Source organism: Propithecus coquereli, unplaced genomic scaffold (assembly GCF_000956105.1).
Source record: "Propithecus coquereli isolate 6110/MARCELLA unplaced genomic scaffold, Pcoq_1.0 Scaffold1, whole genome shotgun sequence".
In the NCBI taxonomy this organism is placed as follows: Eukaryota; Metazoa; Chordata; class Mammalia; order Primates; family Indriidae; genus Propithecus; species Propithecus coquereli.
In genome coordinates this window covers 1,109,933-1,132,220 of record NW_012133857.1, presented here as the reverse complement: position 1 = coordinate 1,132,220, position 22,288 = coordinate 1,109,933, and the positions used below count along the sequence as shown (strand labels likewise).

Here is a 22,288-nt window from a genome sequence, read left to right as displayed (position 1 = left end):
AAATAATGCCTTTTGGTCTTTAGACTTGAGAATTGCATTGTCAGGTAGATAATGTATGAGTAGGGAAAGTAGGAGATGATAATTTGCCAATAATGCATAAGAGGAAAACCTGTTAATTGTAAGAGGGTATAAATTTAGCATCATTGCCTAGTTGAAAGAGTCATTTAAGAATTGCTGAATGTTAAATTCTGGTTTTTCTAAAAACCGATATTTCCTTTATAATTGGTGATGTTCTTGCTAACATAGATGCTGCTAACAGAAATTCACAATCATCAGTTCTGTTTTAAAAAATAAAATTCAACACCACTGCTTGTTCTCTATGATAAAGGACCATTTGTTTATAGCAAACCTAAATTTCCCTCTCTAGAAATGTAAGTTGTTGTTTGAAAAAAAGGCAGTTATCAGCAGAAGACACATATGGAGCTATATGTACACAGAAACCCTCGCTGGCTTGCAGCCACATAGCTGTGGTTGGGACAGTTATTCCCAGTTCTCTTGCTTGCTTTTGTAGGGGCAAGCCAATCAGAATCACTTGCCAAGACTCTGATGTCATCTTTCCTTTTAAAAAGCAAACTGCTTTTGCTTTTCCTGTTCATCGTAGACTTTCCCCTTTTAAGTTTCTTTATCAGCTTTATTTTTGTTTCTTCCCTCTAACTCCCTCCCTTTTTTCTTTCTGTTCTTTTATTACTTCTCTTCCCCTCTTCCTCTGCAGGAGAATCAGCGTACGCAGCAGAAACTAGACACCAAGACAAAAGAGGTGTTTGACCTCCAGGAGACACTTCTTTGGAAAGATAAAAAAATTGGGGTATGAGATGAAATTGGGCTTTAGAAGTTCATTGATGTTAGAAGTTCATTGATAAGAAATAGAACAATAGAATTTAACTTAGAGATTCCTAAAAAAAAACTTGTCCTTTTGATTATTCCTGATCATTTATACAATGTGAAATATGAATAAGCAGGAGACAGAAAGACTGCCATGGGAAAACCTGATACTATGCCTGGAAAAAACTCTTCTTTCCAGCACTGGGCTTGTGCAACATACAAGTAGGAACATTTAAAGGAAGTTTCTCTTTATTCCCTGAGGATTCTTATCCAGAAGCAGCCACAGGCATTTAACTCAAACTCTGGTTAATTTGATATCCTTACAGTACAAGAATTTGGAGCGGGGGTCGGGAAAGTCTATTAGCATCCTATAAATCCTTGGTGAATAAAATAGGACAAGATTAAAATCAGTTTAATTACGGAAGTGGATAGGAATGTAAGACTTCTCAAAGTCACCATCTCTAATTATAACCCCAGAATTCCCCATAGCAGGAGCCCAGATAAGAAAAAAGTCTTCATTGCTTTTTTTGCTAAGCTCTGCAGGTAGATTCCAAGAGCATGGAAGCTGAACAAATTCCCACCAGTTCATCTCATGTGGCCTTTGAATGGCAATCCCATCGCCTGGCATGAGCTGTCTGTTCTGCAGGAGGATAACCATTAGCCGTAGCTGACAGAGGCTTACCTTGTCAGGGAAGGGCTATGGCAGAGGAAACGGAACAAGTGAGAAAAATCTTGTTCTGCTTGAGGTTAGGTGGGATAGGGGAAAGCTGGCAAAGATCCCCTAGAGCACCTATGAGAGATATGCGTGGATATGAGACCCTCTGGATCCTACCTCCGTTGTCAGGAGCATTCTGAAGCCCAGTGAGCAGTATCCATTCCTGTCCATCAATCACTCCAAGGACCCATCCTCTCCTTAATAAACACATGGAAAGACCACATTGTTTTTTAAAAGTTTGTAGACCAAAAATTTAAAGAACTGAAGCTACTTTTATAGATACTTTTCTGATGTTAAAATTATTGAGGTTTAGAAATTCCACCCAAACCTAGAAAAGCCTTCTGGGGGATAAATCAACAACTCTGTTAGGCGTTTTGAAATTGTGATTGTGAACTAATGGTTTTATTTAAATTTTTACTTGGGTTATTTAAAATGAGATGTTGAAAAAATATGTGGCACGAAGTAGGTAATTTGTAAATATTAGTTAAAATTTGATCACTATCTTCAATGGGCTTCTTTTAGGACCATATGTAATTTTCTTTAGCACAGATCTGTTGGTCCCAGATTTATAATTTGTATAATTGTCCTAGTATTTTAAACTGATTATCTTGGACTAACCATAGAAAAACCCCAAACCTCACAGTCCAGTGAAATAGCTATTCAAAACAAAACAAATTTTTTTTTGTTACCAAAAAGGTATGCTGATGGTTAAGATATAAATTATTTGGCTTTTTAAGTGTCTTGGCATTTATTGCATGAGTGAGTGAGTGTCTTTATTCTGTGTGCTATACAATAATGTGTTCCTTTGACTTTTTTTAATTAAACTTTTTTATATTGAGAAAATTTTAGATTCACGTGCCGTTGTAAGAAATAATACAGAGATCCTATATACCCTTTACCTAGTGTTCCCCGAATGTAACATCTTACAAAACTATGATATAATAGCACAACCAGGATATTGACCTTGATACAATCAAAATACAGAACATTTCCATCACCATAAGTCATCATTCCTCTTGTCCCGTTATAGCCATATCTACTACCACCCCACCCTCTCTCCCAAGCTCTGGGAACCACTAATCTGTTCTCCATTTCTATAATTTTACCATTTTAAGAATGTTATATAAATGGAATCATATAGCATATGACCTTTTGGAATTAGCTTTTTTCACTCAGTATAAGTCCCTCGAGATTCATCCAAGTTGTTGCGTGTATCACTAGTTCATCCATCCCTTGACTCTTTTTTTGAATTTGAAAAATTTTGTTAAAATACAAAAAACATAACATTTATCATTTTAACTATTTTTAAGTGTACAGTTCGGTGGCATTAGGTACATTCACGTTGTTGTACCCTGTCACTACCATCCATCTCTAGAACTTTCTCATTTTTCCCAGCTGAAACTCTGTACCTGTTACACAACCTCATTTTCCCCTTCCCCTGAGACCCTGGCAGCCTCCATTCTTCGTTCTGTCTCTGCGACTACCTAGAGTAGTCAAATTCATAGAGACAGAACCTCTACCTCATATAAGTGGAATTATACAATATTTTTCCTTTTGTGACTGTCCTATTTCACTTAGCATAATGCCCTCAAGGTTCATGTTGCAGCATCTGTCAGAATGTCCTTACTTCTTAAGGCTGAATAATATTCCATTTTATGTATATACCACATTCATCTGTTGATGGACATTTGGGTTGCTTCCACCTTTGCCTATCATGAATAGTGCTGCCGTGAACATAAGAGTACAAATATCTCTTCAAGACCCTGCTTCCAGTTGTTTTGGGTATATAGTCAGAAACAGAATTGCTGGATTGTATAGTAATTCTGTGTTTAATTTTTTTAAGGAATAGCCATACTGTTTTCTGTAGTGGCTGTACCATTTTACATTCCCATCAGTAGTGCACAAGGGTTCCACTTCCTCCGTGTCCTCGCCAACACTGGTTATTTTCTTTTTTATTGCTAGTAGCCATCCTAATGCATGTTTGGTGGCCCTCCCTTGACTTTTAAAAGACACATTTTCAGTATGATCAGTGACTACTTAATGCATCACTTGTCTCTAATTTAATCTAGATTAACATTTTAAGATTTAAGATTCAAATTTAGTAACTTAATGAAGAACATTATTCCTAGGTTAAAGTTCAGCTTTCTTTAGTTTTCCTTCCCTAGTGGTCTTGCTTCCAGCTCCACTGCAGTTCTGAAGAGCCAGCCCATGTATAGAAGAGGTGCATACGAAGAACGTGTATATCTTAAAGCTCAGCATAAACTCAATCCCATTCTGACTGAAGATATTTATGCCCCAGTGCAATTATATGGAGAATTAACCTGTTGCCTGAAAGTTCAACCCATTATACATATCCTTTTGGCTTCTTGATGCTAGAATTTGAGGTTAGGTCAGAGATAAAGAATTACTTCAATCTCCACAAGCATGTACTTTTTACCCTAAAATAAAACCCACTGTAGGAGCCATTGTTGCATGCAAACACAAGGGTGGTGGTTATATGGTCAGGTAATACAGAGGATTTCAGATCCAGCGGGAATACATTTGATCCAATTATAAGGTATTTTAGTAGTGTTCAAACTTTGTGGTAAAATGGGTGAATTTACAGGATATATTTTATTTTCCCATCTATAATTATGGGAAGATGAAATTAAAAAGTCCAAAAGTAAAAATAAAATCCAGTGCTATAAGATGTGGAAGAGGAGCAAATGTCATGTACTAGCATTTGCTAGAATTCCTAGTTCCAAATTGGCCTGTTCCTATGAGGTATTCAACAGTGTTGTGTATATAGAGCATGTTGTGACAGTGATCATTTACTCAGTTATATGTGGTGATGCATGGCATAACTATGCACAGAGATACCAGTAACCAAAAATATCTAACCCAGGAGAGATTAAAGTGACTTTCAACAGATGGGAAAGTATTGCTGTACTTTGTTCTCCTAATGTTTTATTTGGTATTAATGTGATGGAGTGTGAATACTAGCTTGAAGCATTATAGTAAATGCCTTATGGTGCTAGCAATCCAAATTATCAATTTGTCAGCAGATTTGAGACCCATCATATAGTGTGAGTGTAAATTGTTGAAAGGAAGTTATATATTGACATTGCAGTTTGGGTAAGTGAAGAATAGGACTTGCTCTATGGACTGCTTTCCCAGAATCATCTGGGATAACAATAAGGGAATATAATGTGGCCTTCATAGGGCTGTGATGTAAAAAAAACTATGCAAGAGCTTTGGAAACACAAAGAACTGGACTCATTTGCTGACTTTGCCACTTACTGTGACTTTGGGCAAAAAGATAAACTCTTTGAGCCTCAGTTTTCTGATCTGTAAAATGGGGATAATACAAGTACATTACAGGATATGGAAGGTAGGAATTTTATATGTAAAATAATATATAAGGGAGAGATTATATGTATATAAAATAGTGCCTGCCATATAATTTGTACTATGCAAATGTTAGTTGCTATCATCCCAGTAAACAAGTAATAAGTTTACTTATTCTCAGTTTGGTTGCAGAATAGGATTATAATGATTTTAAAAATTGCCCAGCTATTCAGCTATCAGTAACCAAGCAGTTAGTTGTTCCACTTCTGAACCTAATAAACGGAGAGGAAAGTACCCATTATAGTTTAACTTCTTAGACTAATGGGAATGCTGGCAGAAAACTTTAAATGTGTGAACAAATATGTGGAGATAGGCTTTTCCAAATAAGCCAGCTATCAGGTTCCTACGTAGACTACTTAATTTGGGTGTGTTATTTGATTACATAATTACAACAGATTTGATACGTCACTGATGACCAAAGTATGTTCCTTCTCAGCTCTGACAGTTGTGAGATTCAGGAAATGGCAGGGAATTTACAAATGAAAACCCAACCTGATTTTCCTGAATCTTCTCTGTTAATATTAGGCACTGCCTGCAGTGCTTTGCCCTGAATACTCCTTGAAGCCCATGGGATGGGTGCTATTATCCCTTCTGTTTTTCCGATGAGGAAAGTGAGGCATAGGATAAGTATATGCCAGGGCCCGAAAGCTCGATTCTGAGTGTTCTATATTCTGTTACTCCTCCATAGGTGGGCTGTATTTGTTTTGTCAGTATTTTATTTTTGTTTTTTTCACATTCTGAAAGTATATCAGAAAACCAAATGAGTCTTAATTATATTTAATTAAATTGACGGAAATAGATCCTTGAGAATCCTTTTGAAAATTATTTTGAATTAAGTGGTATTTGAGTATTTTGCCATACTGCTTGGAAAACAATCATACAGCTAATATTTAATTAAAATATCTTATGTTTACTAGTTATTTTTAATTTTTTTAAAAAATCACATATATTCTTGAATAAACTATTTTAGTTAAACATGAAATGTGTTGCTTTTTTTTTTGTTCACCAAATGAAAATATACTGAGGAAGTTAGCAAGGAAAATTTTATTTTACTATTGCTGGTATCCTCATCTTTCTTTTCCTGTTCTTTTCATTCACTGGAAAAGAAAGATTTGTTTCCCTGCTTGATGTGATAAGCATGTTTTTTTGCTGAATTTATGCATGAGAACCAGTTTCTATTAAAACTCTCTTTTGGAGATATGTTAATATTATACATCTGTATCCTTGTACTTCCTTCTACATCTGACTGCTTGTTTCCAGTCTTTTGACTGCTTCCTTGCTTTTTATGTCTTTATCTTTGCTTATTTGAATTAGGAATTTCTCTGCTACCTTTCACCTGCTCTTTTTCTGTGCCATTCTTTCCCTTGCTACCCTGCCTAAAACCAGGCCCTAGAGAAACAAAAAGAATACATTGCCTGCCTTAGGAATGAGCGAGATTTGCTCAGAGAGGAGCTGGCTGCCCTGCAGGAGACAGTGAAGACGGGAGAGGTATGTTAGCACTAGTCTGGAGCTCAGGTCCCTCACTGCTTTACTCTGTCTTCCCCTTCCTTTCATCCTGCCATCTTTCTAGCCTGAACACAAACTACAATGTTTATTCCCTAATCCAGATTTGGGAGATTTGTCATTTCCTCCACAGAGCTATAGTCTGTGTAACTAATTCTAACGAGGTTTTGCCTGTGGCAAACATACATTGTTGCAGAGTTACCTCACAGAGTTTACTGCTTTTGTGTGAGCCATCTTTTGTGATGGTGAGTTTTTTTCTTCCCCACAGAAACATGGCTTAGTTATAATCCCCGATGGCACTCCCAATGGTGATGTCCGTCAGGAACCAGTGGTTGGAGCCATCACTGTTGTGTCTCAGGAAGCTGCTCAGGTCTTGGAGTCGGCAGGAGAAGGGCCACTAGGTAAGACACTGGTTGCTATGTTGACTTGGATTAATGGTGCCCTGTTGGGCTTTCTGCTTTTTCGTATCCCAGGTTGGAAAACAAAAACAACATAAGGGCTGTCTGAGACTTAAGTAGATCTTTAACAGGAAGAATCTGGGCACACTGTGTTCAGACATCCTTGATCTTGGGAAACCAGCATCTGGGTCATGTAAGGCAGTAAGTGTGACTGTAAGGCTGCTGGGCGGAAGCACCGTGGGTACATACACACTGCTTTTCACTTAACTACCAGCTTTCTGCAAAGAGATAGTCCAGTATCCCTGTCTCACGGAAGCAGGGGACTTCCAGAGGATGTTTTAAGTTTCTTACTTCTGGAACATCTGGTTTTATGTTCTACTACTTATCCCAGGGCTCTGTAGCTCTTTGCCACCACGTTGATTAAAGGCAAGAAACAGATGACCAAGACCATGGAGCAGGGCTTCTAAGCCCTTAAATTTAACTCTTTGAGAAACTAATGAGCCCTCTCTCCAGGAAACCACAAAGGTGCCCGTCCATTGCCCCTTCTAAGAATCTACTCTAGAGGAAGGAGATTGCACAGATAGATACTGTATCCTCAGCTCACTTTTATTTTTTAAAAAACATTCTTTTTCCCTTTTCATCTTGTTTTCATATATGCATAGGTTTCCCAGAGGAGTGGGAGATACTGTAAGAGTGAAGCAAACTGAAAAACATTTTAAAAGTTAGCAAGCAAGCACATTCTGTAATGTGCAGAATTCCAGAAATGTGATTGTAGAGCACTTCGATAAAGCAGGATGCTAGGTGAGCGAGAGAGAAGAGCTAGAGAATGAAATGAGTATATGGCTATGAGCGGCCCAGGGTGTTTCCTGGGCCTGTTTGGAAGGTGCTGAAGAAACCAGAATTTATATTTGGCTTTGACCCCAGTTGGTTTTAGGGGGTGGTTGGCCAGGTGTCAACTGCTGGTTTAATTGAACTACAGATAGCTCCTTAGTGCCTCCTTGAGAAGCCGCAAACTTCTCCACTGGCTGGAGTGAGCCCTGATGATCCTGCTGTCAAGCCTCAGATTCACGCTTGGCTTCCCACATCTTAGAGTGGGTTCCCTTCCCTCCCCCGACTAGCTTTCCTGGGACTTCGCTGCTTCCAGCCTTGTGCTCCTCTCTTTTCTTTGCTCCAGCTCTCCCTCCCCCCAGTCTCATTCTTACCCCCTGTCATTTTTCACATATTTCCATCTCTTCTGCTAAGGGCTTAACCTCTGGGAGCACCCTTGGCATCTGAGTTGTTTGCCTTCTAGTGAAAACTTGCAAATTTTTGAAACAAGGAAATTATTTCCTTTGTACTTAAGTGGAAAAATCACTGTTTTTTGTTTGTTTGTTTGTTTTTTGAGGCAGAATCTCACTCCGTTGCCGTGAGTAGAGTGCTGTGGCATCAGCCTCGCTGACAGCAACCTCAGACTCCTGGGCTCAAGTGGTCCTCCTGCCTCAGCCTCCCAAGTAGCTGGGACTATAGGCACACACCACGATGCCTGGCTAATTTTTCTATTTTTAGTAGAGACGGGGTCTCGCTCTTGCTCAGGCTGGTCTCGAACTCCTGAGCTCAAGCAATCCTCCGCCTCGGCCTCCCAGAGTGCTAGGATTACAGGCATGCCACCATGCCTGGCCAAATCACTGCTTTTTTAAGCAAATGTATTTGATGCCCTGATAAGTAATCACTTGTATGGAAATGCTATTGGATAATTAAAAACTTTTCCATAGGCCGGGTGTGGTGGTTCACGCCTGTAATCCTAGCACTCTGGGAGGCCGAGGCGGGCGGATCGTTCTGAGCTCAGGAGTTCGAGACCAGCCTGAGCAAGAGCGAGACCCCGTCTCTACTAAAAATAGAAAGAAATTAATCGGACAACTAAAAATAGAAAAAAAAATTAGCCGGGCATTGTGGCGCATGCCTGTAGTCCCAGCTACCGGGAGGCTGAGGGAGCCCAGGAGTTTGAGGTTGCTGTGAGCTAGGCTGACGCCACGGCACTCGCCCCAGGCAAGAGAGTGAGACTCTGTCTCAAAAAAAAAAAAAAAATTTTTCCATAATACTATTAAAGTCTTTCTTTCTTTTGATATTTAGAGCTGTAAGTAATGTAATTTATCAGATAATGTTTTCTGTGTATGAGTTTGAGGAGTTTTTAAATTGTTTATATACTACATCATCACATGTAGTTTTAAGCATTTTTCATTTGTTTTAGATGTACGGCTACGAAAACTTGCTGGAGAAAAGGAAGAGCTGTTATCACAGGTGAAGGCATTCTTATTGGAAGATAATATTAATTTTAACTAAGTTACGTGCTAAAATGATAGCAAACTAAAATGTTCATTAGAAACAAATGTGCTTATTTCAAATATCAGTACTTAAGTGAGATTTGAAGGATAAAAAGATAATTCATATTTTTGCCTCTTTGTAGTTCCCTATTAAGAAATTTTTTAGGACACATAGTTTTAAGGAATCTAGTTCTACAAAGCTTCTTATGAAGACAGCAGTCTCCTTGGGACTTTTTCTCTTTTGAGATAGGGTCTTGCTATGTTGCCCAGGCTGGCCTTGAACCCTGGGCTCAAGCGATCTTCCCACCTCAGCCTTCCAAGTAGCTGGGACTACAGGTATGTGCCACCATACTTGGCTGGAATGTTCCTTTTCTTTTTTTAAAGACAGGGTCTTGCTCCATTGCCCAGGCTAGAGTGCAATGGTGTGATCATAGCTCACTGCAGCCTGGAATTCTTGGGCTCAAGCAATCTTCCTGCCTCAGCCTCCTGAGTAGCTGGGACTCCAGGAATGTGCCACCACACCCAGCTAATTTTTAAACATTTTTGTAGAGATGAGGTCTTGCTGTGTTGACCAGGTTGGTCTCCAATTCCTGGGTTCAAGTGATCTTCCTGCCTTGGCCTCCCAAATTATTGGGATCACAGGCATGAGCCACCGTGCCTGGTCTGGACTTTTCCATTTTTAATAAAAGTAACAAAAAATACCCAAAATATGTACTGTTCCATAAAAACATACACAAATAATAGAATATGGCTATTTTTATTGGTGCACCTGGTCCTGTGGCTTGCTCCTTTTAGTATTACATATATATAGTTTCTCTCTAGCATTTAGAACAGTATATATCCCATAATAGGCAAAAAAGAAAATAGTTTTCACATGAATAATTTGTGTGAACGATGAGGATATGCCTTGTTCTGTGATGTGGTCACTGGGCCAAGCATCTGCTTCATTTGAGAGATCGGATCTTCCTGATGAACCATTATTTCCATTTCAGATTAGAAAACTGAAGCTGCAGTTAGAGGAAGAACGACAGAAGTGCTCCAGGAATGATGGCACAGTGGGTGACCTGGCAGGACTACAGAATGGCTCAGACTTGCAGTTCATTGAAATGCAGAGTAGGTACCAGGGGACAGGCCAGTCCCAGTCTGTATGTAGGTCATGTCCCAGGAGTAGGACTGGGAGCAAGCTGCCAGAGGCTTTTGTAATAGACTTTTTTCAAGAGGAGCTACACTACAAAGATTGGTTAGTCTGTGGCTAGTCCAGAAAAGCAGTCCTAGCCGTAATACAGCTGAACAGAGGCTTCGCTCTGTGGGCTTCAGAGGATGATGAGAGGACTGAGTTACTGCTCTACCCTTTTTCGGTAAAGTGATTTCTAGGAACTGTTTGCAGATAAATGCCTCTGACAGTCTGACACTCCTTTTCCACATCCATGTGTTATCTTTAAGCTCCCATTAAAGTTTTTTTCCCCTGTGAATTTATCTTGGATAATTGAAGGAATATATGTGGAACTAACTCACACTAATATCAAGCAGTTTCAGAATTTTACTAGAGGTATTCTTGTTAACCCAAATTAATCCTGTATTAGATGGAATTTAAAACAAGGCCACAAATTAAAGTCCAGTTCACCCAAACTACTCTAGTTTTTATTCTTTTACTTTTGACCCTGTGTTATTATAAAATGACTACTGTATTCACAGTAACTCCCACAGTAGAGAGATTTCAGCAGCCATTTGTATACAGTCAGTTTTTAGTGATGATATATAATTAACAGTCAGGGAGACTTTTATTTCTCCTTTTTTTTTTTAAACAACTCAAATATGTTATCTCATACTTTCTGCTGTCTAGTCACTTGGACATGGCTTAGCAGGGCCATCTGCTTAGGGTCTCACAATGGTAAAATCAAGGTGTCAGCCATGGCAGTTAGATCTGTAAGATTCAGGGGGAATGGGCTGCATTTATGTGTGAATGCTTCCTAGGGCAGGTAGGTGTTGAAAGCTGCTATGTGCAGAAGGTAGGGAAAAGTACCCAGGGTGGAGGTGCAAAATGAAGTGAGCTGAGCGGGACTGTGGGAAGACTGGGTCTGTCCGGTAAAGACCAAAGCAAGCAGCTCCCTTGGGCCAGGCCAGGAAAGGAGCCCAGGCAACTCTCCATTCTGGACAGTGCCTTGGCTGTCAGGCATGGTGTTTTGGAATGGGATTTCAAAACACCATCAAATGACTGAGACAACGGATTTATTCTTTTGAACACAGGAAGGAATGGGTGGCTTGGAGAATGAGAAGGAAGCAGCACATTTGATAATCAACAGGTTGCTGGGAATGAGAATTAAAAAATAAGATCCTGAAGCTTCTGTTTTAGAGCCCAGAAATAGGAATAGTTCTCTTTCACTACCAGAGGTGGCCTTTGGGGAGATGTTTTATAACCCTGTTACTTTTAAGGTAACAGTAACTGTCCATTTAGAAAAACTTCTTGCATTGAAGATTATATAGGTAATTGTAACCTTGGTCATATGGAAATGTAGAAAAGTTTTTAAATTAGGTAATTTGAGTATTTCCTTTGGTAGGTTAGATCTGGTTTATCTCCTGTAAACATTATGATTTGTAATCATTTCAGAGGCTGGGAATTTTTTATCTTCCCCATCATTTCTGAACTTTTCATTTCAGGTGATTTACTTCTTAGGTCAGATGTACATCTAATGAATTATAGCCCTACCCATAACACATCATCACAACACGCTATTGAAAAGCATTTCAGCAAATATTTATTGAGTATATACGATGTGCAAAGTACTTGACTAGGTACAGAGGAAGATTTAAGAAGGCTAAGACAGGCCCCTCTACTTACATACACATACAACATTTAAAAAGCTTGATAAATGTTATTAAAAAAAGAATGTAAATAAAATGCACACCAAGGGAAGAAGTTATAATGAACTAAGGGGACTTCGTGGAGGACGTAAAAATTGAGCTTGGCCTTGAAGGTTGGTTAAGATTTAAATCAGAGGTGGGGTGAAAGGGTCCTTGAGATACAAGGAGGTGGGAAGATACAGAGCCGGGTTCAGGGAACCAGAAGGCCCAGCCCCATGGGCACAGAGGCTCCATGGGTTACAGGGCTGCACAAAGGTAGCAGGGGCTGCTGCTGCATTGGTGGGGCTCCTTTATCAAAGCTCTGCTCACACACATGAGTTTCCTTCTAACTCTCCTTCTAAGGGATACTGTTGCAACCTAAGTGCTAGAGCTTCCTGGAGTATATACAGTCCAGAACCTGGCCTGCTGCAGATGTCGTGGTTGCTGTGTGTGCGCTTGTATTTGTAGTCTTAGACTGCATGGTCCTCTCGGTGCTACAGAGGCACTGCCTGATGGTTTACACCTTCATCTCTTAGAGATGAAAATAATCCATTATTATCTTCTGTTCCAGGAGATGCCAATAGACAAATTAGTGAATACAAATTTAAGCTTTCAAAAGCAGAACAGGATATAACCACCTTGGAGCAAAGTGTAAGTACTTCTTTTACATGGTACCAGGTGATTTAAATTTCTTTTAAAACATATCTCCTTCCTTCATCTAAGTGGCTAACCCTATGAGTGCTTGGGTTTGTGTGGGCTGCCTTTGCAGTTAGATCTATAAAAACTCTGTATTTAAATAAAAAAGCCAGCAGAGAGCACCTGGCAGGGCACTTCAGTCTTCTGTTTTCTCTAAAAACATAGGAAACTGTAGCTATTGTTTTTTATAGATATTTCAAGAGAATTCAAGATCATAGTTTATAACAAAATCCCTTAGTATGTATTTCAAAAAGTCTTTGGCACTTAAACAATATGGTCATCATAAAAGTTAACATGGGAAATTGGCCCTATAGTGACTCTACAGCTGTAATCCTCTCTGGGGACACTTCTTGATTTATAAATAGCGGTTGGGTTCTGTGAGGACCTATGACTCACCCTGAGGGGACTTGTTAGTATTAGATTACTTGGAATTTATTGTGACATTGTATTTCCATCTTGGCTACCAAAAAGTGGTGATTTCTAGTGCCCAACACTAGAGGCCTATGCTCTTACATTGACAGATTAGCCGGCTTGAGGGACAGGTGCTGAGATATAAAACTGCTGCTGAGAATGCTGAGAAAGTAGAAGATGAACTAAAAGCAGAAAAAAGGAAGCTACAACGAGAGGTACTTGTTTTACTATGCTGCTTGAAAACTGTGTTCCCAAAAAGAAAAAATCCTTTGGAAATAAATCCTTTGCTGTATAAGAAATTTAATACTGGGTCAGATCTTAAAGAAATAGCAGTGGAGTCACTTACCCGTTTGTGTTGGTTTTTGACCCTGCACAGTGACTTCCATTTACTTGTAAGTTTTGTTCAGTTAGACAATGAGTAAAAAGACAGTTTTTATTTTTGTTTCACATCAGGTCTATCTCTCCAACTTCTGTATATCCTTTCTGTGATTTATACAAATAAACAATCCTCAACATCATTGTTAACACCTCTAGCTGGCAGAAAAAAAAAAATTAGGCTGTGAGATCCTGTGCAAGGTCATCACAATTAGCAGTGCCTCCATTTCCCAGAAAGTTGGAAATAAAGTACCACTGGGTTTTGTTTTGAAGTGACTGAGCTCTCCTTGTCTCCAGTTACGAACAGCGCTGGACAAGATTGAGGAGATGGAGATGACCAACAGCCACCTGGCCAAGCGGCTGGAGAAGATGAAGGCCAACAGGACAGCACTTCTGGCCCAGCAATAGGGAGGCCACCCTTTGACCTGGGCGCTGCTCCTTGGGGCCCTGCCCAGAGGAACTGACTTTTTGTCCATTGAAAGAAACCCCTTTCAGTAGTACTGTTTGAGTTTTGTCATTAAAATAGCCACCTTTGTATTTTATAATTTATGAGAGAATGAAGCAGGTTTGAATCTTCATGAATGAACACTTGGATTTTGTTTGTAGTTTGATTTGAGACTAAGAACCAGTCCATACTGTTGTTATTTTTTATTTCCGTAATTTTAGAATCACGTTTACTCAACACTTTCCCCCAACTGCCTCAGTGACTGGGCACTCCGAGGCCTAGGCATGGGTTGTGGAGGACAGCAGTTCCATGAGTGCTCACTGAGATGCTTGCTGGAGACCTCAGAAAACACAAGTGCCTTCTCCACGGTGCAATTCAGACTTCAGTGATCTCCAGTGGTCAAAAGACATTTACCCTTAATATCAGATAGCATTTATATTTTGGTGAAGAAACAAGTTCACAGATGGGGAATCTATGTTTCACTCAAATTTGTATGTTTGGAGGAAAAAGCCTTTTTTGGTAAAATATTTAAATTTATATAAGAAAATGTTAGGAAAAAATATGGGGAGTGTTATATAAAACTTGCTTTATTGCATGGGGCAGGGAAGTCCAAGGGCTAATACTCTTTAAGAGTAGGGTCCTTATTCTTCAATAGTAACTGTGCTGTACCTTGTAAAGTATTTCATCTGCTGCTTATTTGTGGAGCAAAACCTCAGACAAGCTGAAGGGGGAGGGAAGGGCAGGGTAGGCAGGTATGGAATCTGCCTAAAGATTCTATTAAACACACCCTTTTGCCAACCACAACTGGTACTGACACGTTCATTTTGTTATAGGAGCCTTTAAAACAAATCATGGCAACCACGTCCCTCTTATCTTGTCCCTCTTCTTTTATCTCTTTCTCATGGAAAAATAATCTGGAATTATTTAGAACTTTTTCTTTTAAGACCTTTATGTCATCTTTAAAGGCACCCAGTTGCAGGTTTTTTATCACTGAGTGCAGTCACTTTGCAGGATTTGCAATTCTCTTTTGCTCTCAGAACCAAGGTGGTTTTATGGAGATGATTATTGTGTCTTTAGAGTGTTAACACAGAGAATATATTGGGGAAAATCTAATGACTCAAGGCAAGACAATAAAACTAGAAACTAGATGAAGGTAACTCAGAAGTGAATAAGACCTTTCTCTAATAATTGTTCCCTTCCTTAGAGTAATTAGCCCTTCATTTTAAAAATGTGGATACCAAACTCCTGAATTGAGACGATTTCTCATAAATTTTCTTTCTAATAGTAACAGCAGTTGTGTGGTGGGGGTGGGCAGGAGGTTTACTGAAATGCAGGGTCATCCTAGAATCTCCTAGGTGGAACCAACGTATTGTATGGCCCAGCTCTCGAGGCCTAGGAAACCCCCCCTCCTCTCTACTCAAGGTTACTCAGCCTGTGCCCCTCCCCAGGCTCAAGGACCCTCACTTCTGAGACCATCCTTCAAACAAGAAAACTAGAAACTTCTTTATCTTAAGCTGGTAATATTCATAGCCATTAACAAAGTGGGCTAATGTAAAAACTCACTCATACTTGTTACAGAATAGGTAAGGACTATTTTCTTCCCTCAAGTTTTTTCCTTAGGAATAAATGAATTAGCTTTGGTTATTAAAGATACTATAGATGATGAATTCAAGCTTCCTCCATAGTCAATGTCATCAGAGCCTCTGACATGCTAGGACCTCTTATAAAAAGCATCTGAACTTGTATACCACCTGCTATTAGAAATTTCTGAGAATACAGAAAGAATCAAATCAGAACATGAGCTAGCAAATCTTCAAGGCCTTTTTAGGTATTCTTTTTTTAACATGCCAACCTAGCCAAGATAGAATTCTTAATAGTGCTTGTATGATACCTTTTACCAGATGCTTAGGGGGATTTCAAACTTACTTTGGGATTCTTCAACATAATCAGGTATATACTAGATGAAAATCGATCTAGAAACTCTTTCAAGGATAAGGGAATTAAATAAGAAATAACATTAGAATACATCTGACAATTTATTTATAATCATCCACCATGCATGAAGGAATGCTACTAGTTAGAAGGCAAATGTCAATCTTGAACCTGAAGTGCTACAACACTGAAATACAAAGAAAGAACAACATACCCCAGAGTCCATAAATGACCATATTTAACACCTCTCAAAGACTTTGTATAGGTCGGGTAGATTAGCAAGCTGCAGGACATTTCCATCTTCTGTGAAATGTTTAGGAGGCAGAAGGTGTGAGCGGAAGGCTTTATAGACGATGTGTTCTACAGTCCACTTCCAAGGGTGTGGAGTGGAGCCAGGCACGTCACTCTGGAAAACACATTAGATGTCAGAAGCCTTCTTGTTCATATCCCAGCACATAGTGGCTTCCTGGCTGATGGCATGTACACTGGGCCTGGAAAGTCTTGGTGGCTTGTGATGAGCTATGTCATCTAATGCTTATGAAGCAGCCTCTGTGGGCCAGCCTCTCAGGGATCCCACAGGCCTGAAAAGAAGAGGTTTTTAAGGGAGAAAAGCCACTGCTCTTGAGGGCCTGATTCCATTCAGGTAATGAGGATTATTTTACCTCATCATTCCTCTCCTTCTAAGCCTTGTGTCTCATATACAAGGAAATGTTCTTTCTCCTCTGTCCTTCCTTTCCTTGAGGTAAATTTTTCCAGTCATCTGAGATACTCTCAGCATAATTTGGTAAGTGTGCTGCTTTGCCTTCTCCACTGGAGTGCAAAATTCCCTAGGGGCGGTGGCCCACAGGACCTGGGACTGAATCTCTGCTCCACCACCTACAGACTCTGGGAATCCTTGAGGGGGCCAACCATCCTTCAGCTTCCTCACCTGTGAACTGGAGCATGACTGTCAGCAATCACTGAGATGGTTATGTGTTAAAGTGCACTACTCTTTGATTCTTACACTATTTCAACTCCCCACTTCCTCCTCCCCTGAAATATATGTTGATTTGGAAAGCATTTTCATCTGACTGGGAAAAGTGACAATAAAACATTAGGAACACAGGCCCTTTTGTGTCAAGTTGACCTATAAGAGGAGTTATAGAGCCTTGTTTTCCTGGCAAGGCTGTGGTCCCCAACCTTTTTGGCACCAGGGACCAGTTTCGTGGAAGACAATTTTTCCATGGACTGGGGCTGGGGGTGGTTTCAGGATGATTCAAGTGCATTACATTTATCATGCAATCAAACCTCTCTGCTAATGATAATCCGTATTTGCAGCCGCTCCCCAGCGCTAGTGTCACCGCCTCAGCTCCACCTCAGATCATCAGGCATTAGATTCTCATAAGAAACATGCAACCTAGATCCCTCGCATGCGCAGTTTACAGTAGGAGTCACGCTCCTGTGAGAATCTAATGCCGCTGCTGATCTGACAGGAGGCAGAGCTTATGCGGTGACGCGAGCGATCAGGAATGGCTGTAAATACAGATGAAGCTTCCCTGGCCTGCTGCTCACAGCCTGCTGTTTGGTTCCTAATAGGCCACAGACCAGTACAGGTCCCAGGGTTTGGGAACCACAGAAATAAAGCAAAAGCTAAGAGAGACTGGGGAGACAGACCCAGAATATGAAGACTTTGGCTACACACTTAAGGGCTAACAATGGGAGATTACAGATCCACCAGCCTTGGACAATCTAACTCAACCTCCAGTTTCTCACTGTGATGGCTTGTGTTTTACATTTGAGAGTTTCTGAGGTCTCTCTGGAGGTACGTTCAAGACTGGCAGAAGGAAGTAAAACTCATGAATGAAAGCTGACCATTGTGTTTGAATCTTATTGTATACAATGAAATCCCAGGACTTTAGAGACAGGCAGGCTTCATTTCCTAAAGGTTGTGTGACGCCCGCGCCAGTCCTGGGGTGCCAATGTGTATCACCACCGTACCTGCTGGCCTGAGAGGGTTGACTCCTCAGATATGTACTGCTTCCGGATAGAGTAAAACATGGCACATTCTTTACTGAGGCTTTCAAAACACTCCTTTTCTTCATCCCAGTTCACCTGGTCCAAAGAATTCAATACTTCAAGATAGGTACACACTTCAAACACATTTTCATTTCTAAATGGAGATCACAGCCTACTTAAAGCCAAAAAACTAAATGTGATGTTTAGGCATTAACGCTATAATTTGGACTGCTGAATATTGGTGGGGGTGGGAACCTGTTTCACTCTTGTCATTTCTGTCATTCTCCCATCCAAATACTGACCGGGCCCGACCCTGCTTAGCTTCGGACGGCGGACGGGATCCGGCGCGGTCAGGGCGGGGTGGCCGCAGACTCATTTCTGTCATTCTAAATGAAGGTCTAGTCATGCGCTCTCTCCCTCCAGCACACATGCACGTGTGATATGCTTAGTATTTGTGTGATCACTTACCTCAGTGGCTAGTCGAAGAATGAAGATAGGCAGTCCCTCCAAAGGGGGCACATAGTTGTCAATCAGAAGGGGTAATCCAATCAGGTTCCCTTCCTGCTTGTGGAGAAAAGGCCAGCACAAAGGGACAGGAAATAATGCTGTTACAATCTAAACAAATTCCATTTCTTCAGTGCATTCCCACGCCTGGTCCTCATACCTGTCACTCTGGGTGACTAGGTACTTGGCTGGGCACTGGGGCAGATGAAAAAGAACTTTTCATCCTGACATGCAGTGGAACAACCCGTTTTATGGATCTGCTCGCCAATCAAAGAACATGTCAAGACAGAAAGCCCCAAAGACTGAGGGGTAACAGGAAGAAAGGGGAACGAGGGCATGATCTCATTCACAGTGGCCTGCAGGGATGCAGCTCTCCCTTGGGTCTGGGTCCTTCCCCAGGGAACAGGAGTGGGCATGAATGGATGGATAATGGCATACTAGTGTGGCCTAGAAATGCAAATAGGGAGTGGAGAGGATGTCATGTATGTAACATGCTGCCTCTGAGGGGAGGCCTAGTCTTGATCTTGGAACTTGACTTTTATCTGAACAACATAACAGAGGTGTAAGAATAGCTGTCACACCTCATCAATTTCCAAAGAGAAGTAGTCTGCAAGCATCTCGGCCTTCTTCTTCAGAAACTCAACAATGTATTCAGCAAGTCCTTCTTTGGGACCATCTTCCTCTGTCCAGCCGCTCTCTGGACTGTCTAAGGCCAACATGGCGAGGTCAAAGAGTGGTGCTGGCTCCTAGGAAGCAGCAAGAACATCAATGGGCAAGCACTGACGGGACATCCAAAGGAAGCCTGAATTCCACAAAACCACTATTGGAATAGCAAGTGAGAAACCACAAATGTAACACTTATTCCCCATTTCCTCCAGAAGAAATGCCTTAACAATCCACAACAAAACCTCTTCCTTACCTTGTCAATGGCCATTTCAGCAGAGAAGATGTGATAGACAAGACGCATGCTGAACAGGTGGGAAGGGTGAAGCCATGGGGAGGTACTTTCTATCTGTGTAGTCTTAAGGACTCAATTTAACTTTCATATTTCTAGAAAATCACTAGGCATATCATTTATTTCTTTCTATTGCCTCACCTGTAACTAAAGCAAGGGGGATGAAGAATAAATTAAATGACATTTCAGGTAAATGATCTAGTGAGGAGGTAGAGTGAAATCTATGGTTAAAAATAAGCTGCCTATAATCCCAGTGCTTTGGGAAGCCAAGGCGGGAGGACAGCTTGAGGCCAGGAGTCCGAGCCCAGCCGGGGCTACAGAATAAGACCCTGTCTCTACAAAAAATAAAAAACATTATCCAAGCATGGTGGTACACACTTGTAGTCCCGGCTACTCAGGAGGCTGAGGTGGGAGCATTGCTTCAGCCCAGAAGTTCGAGGGTACAATGAACTATGACCACGAGACTGCACTCCAGCCTGGGTGACAGAGCAAGACCCTTTGTTCAAAAATAATTTTTAAATTAAGATGCCTAGGTTATTTTCCATTGCTCCTCTTCTGATGTTGTTACTCATACTTTTACATATGTTATAAATGCACAGTACATAGTTATATTTTCATTATAGAAGAGCCAATTAATCAAAAGGATATAATAATTCTAAATGTTTATGTACCCAATGACAGAGCTTTAAAATATCTGAAGGAAAAAACCAAGAGAACTGCAAAGACAAACAGACAAATTCACAATTATAGTTGGAGGTTTGTTCCAATACCCCTTTTTCAATATCTGATAGAACAAGTAGATAGAAAAATCAATAAGGATAGAGAAGATTTGAGGATCATTATAAACCTGATATATTAATATTTGACATTTATAGAATTTTTTTTTTTTTTTTTTTTTTTGGAGACTGGGTCTTTCTTGCTCTATCACCGGGGCTGGAATGCAATAGCCTCAACAAAGCTCACTGCAACCTTGAACTCCTAGGTTTAAGCGATCCTCCTGCCTCAGCCTCTCGAGTAGCTGGGACTACAGGTGTGCACCACCATACCTGGCTAATTTTTCTATTTTTTGTAGAGATGGGGTCTCGCTTTTGCTCAGGCTGGTCTCAAACTCCTGGCCTCGAGTGTTCCCTCTGCTTTTGGCCTCCCAAAGTGCTAGGATTACAGGTGTGAGCCATTGTACCCAGCCTATTTATAGAATATTCTACTCAACAAGATCAGAATGTAAATTATTTTCAAGTACACATGGAACATTTACCAACATAGATCATATTCTGGGCCATAAAACAAGTCTCCATAAGCGTAAAAAAATTCAAGTAACTTCTCTGACCAAAATGTAATTAAATTACAAATCAGTAACAGATGTTTGGAAAATCCTCAAAAGACTAGAAACTAAATACACAGTTCTAAATAACCTGTGGGTCAAATAAGAAATTAAAAGGGAAATTAGAAGGTATTTAGAACTGAATGAAAATAAAAACTACGTATCAAAAGTTGTGGCAAGCTGCTAAAGCAGTACTTAGGAGAAATTTATAGCACTTAACGCCTACATTAGAAAAGAAGAAAGATCTTAAATCAGTTACCTCTACTTCTACCTTAAGAAATGTGAAAAATACGACAAACTAAACCAAAATAAGTAGAAGGAAATAATAAAGATCAGAGCACATATCAATGAAATACAAAACAGAAAAATAAGAGAAAAATTTATGAAACCAAAAGTTAGTTCTTAGAGAAGATCAATAAAATTGATCAACATCTAGCCAGACTGATCGAGTTAAAAGAGAAGCCTTAATTTACCAATATTAGGAATGAGAGAAAGGTTATATCACCACAAATCTGCAGATATGAAAAGAATAAGAAATATGATGAATAACTTATACCAATATATTTAAAAACTTAGATTAAATAGACAAATTTCTTCAAAAAAACAAAATACCACAGCTCACCCAAGAAGAAATAGATAACCATAATAGCTCTATATCTATTAAAGAAATTGTATTTATAGTTAAAAACTTTCCCATGAAGAACTCTCCAGGCCCAGATGGCTTTACTGGTGAATCTACCAAACGTTAAGGAATAATTTTAACACCAAGTCTACACAAACTCTTTCAGAAAACAGAAAAGGAGGGGATACTTATCAACTCATTCTATGAGGCCAACATTACCCTGATAGTAAAACTACACAAAGACACTACAAGAAAACTACAAACTAATAACACTCGTGAACACAGATGTAAAAATTATAATCAAAATTTTAGCACATCAAATCCCATAATATAAAAAGGATAGTATGTTATGACCAAGCAAGATTCACTTCAGGAATGTAAGATTGGTTTAATATATACAAAAATCAATGTAATTCACTATATCAAACTATTAATATAAAAGAAGAACCATATGATTATTTCAATAGATTCAAATAAAGCTTTTGAAAAAAATTCAACACCCATTCCTAAATAAAAACTTTAAGTAAACAAGGAATAGAAGGGAACTTCCTCAACCTCATAAGGGGCATCTACAAAAACCTACCTATGGATGATAGCATACTTAGTGGTGAGACTGAATACTTTCCCCCCAAGATCAGGAACAAGAGAAGGATTTCCATTTTTACCACTCTACCCCATAGTACTAGGGATTCTAGCCAGTGCAATCAGTTAAGAGAAAGAAAAGGCTTCCAGATTGGACAGGAAGAAATAAAACTTTCTTTACTCTCAGATGACATGATCATCCATGTAGAAAATCTGAGAATCTATAAAATTTGTATTAGAGCTAGTGAGTGAGTTTAACAGGGTTGTGAGATACAATATCAATGTATAAAAATCATGTGTATTTCTATATACCAGCAATAAACAATTGGAAATAGAAATTTTTTAAAAAACGCCATTTATAACATTAAAAAATGTGAAATACTAAGGGATTAATCTAACAAAAGATTCAACACAATCCCAATCAAAATCCCAGGGGGCTTTTCGTAGAATATGTCAAATGAAAAAGATATGAACATATAAGTAG

The 22,288-nt window shown here is 39.7% G+C and overlaps 2 protein-coding genes across 2 annotated transcripts in view; one reads left to right on the top strand and one right to left on the bottom strand.

The window, feature by feature from the left end:
* Window positions 1-14,695, top strand: part of LRRFIP2 (leucine rich repeat (in FLII) interacting protein 2) — a 141,483-nt gene extending 126,788 nt beyond the window's left edge. Inside the window, exons 20-27 of the mRNA XM_012644063.1 lie at window positions 713-805; window positions 6,311-6,412; window positions 6,696-6,828; window positions 9,053-9,102; window positions 10,118-10,238; window positions 12,538-12,617; window positions 13,184-13,288; window positions 13,746-14,695. Of these exons, the coding sequence (XP_012499517.1) occupies window positions 713-805; window positions 6,311-6,412; window positions 6,696-6,828; window positions 9,053-9,102; window positions 10,118-10,238; window positions 12,538-12,617; window positions 13,184-13,288; window positions 13,746-13,856 (795 nt within the window). The 3' untranslated portion in view covers window positions 13,857-14,695. The remainder of the gene's footprint in view (window positions 1-712; window positions 806-6,310; window positions 6,413-6,695; window positions 6,829-9,052; window positions 9,103-10,117; window positions 10,239-12,537; window positions 12,618-13,183; window positions 13,289-13,745) is intronic.
* A 1,222-nt stretch (window positions 14,696-15,917) lies between these two features.
* MLH1 (mutL homolog 1) overlaps window positions 15,918-22,288 on the bottom strand; it is a 47,265-nt gene continuing 40,894 nt past the window's right edge. The window contains exons 16-19 of the mRNA XM_012665300.1: window positions 18,906-19,070; window positions 18,289-18,381; window positions 17,803-17,916; window positions 15,918-16,231 (exon numbers count right to left, since the gene is read on the bottom strand). Coding sequence (XP_012520754.1) covers window positions 16,064-16,231; window positions 17,803-17,916; window positions 18,289-18,381; window positions 18,906-19,070 — 540 coding nt within the window. The 3' untranslated portion in view covers window positions 15,918-16,063. The remainder of the gene's footprint in view (window positions 16,232-17,802; window positions 17,917-18,288; window positions 18,382-18,905; window positions 19,071-22,288) is intronic.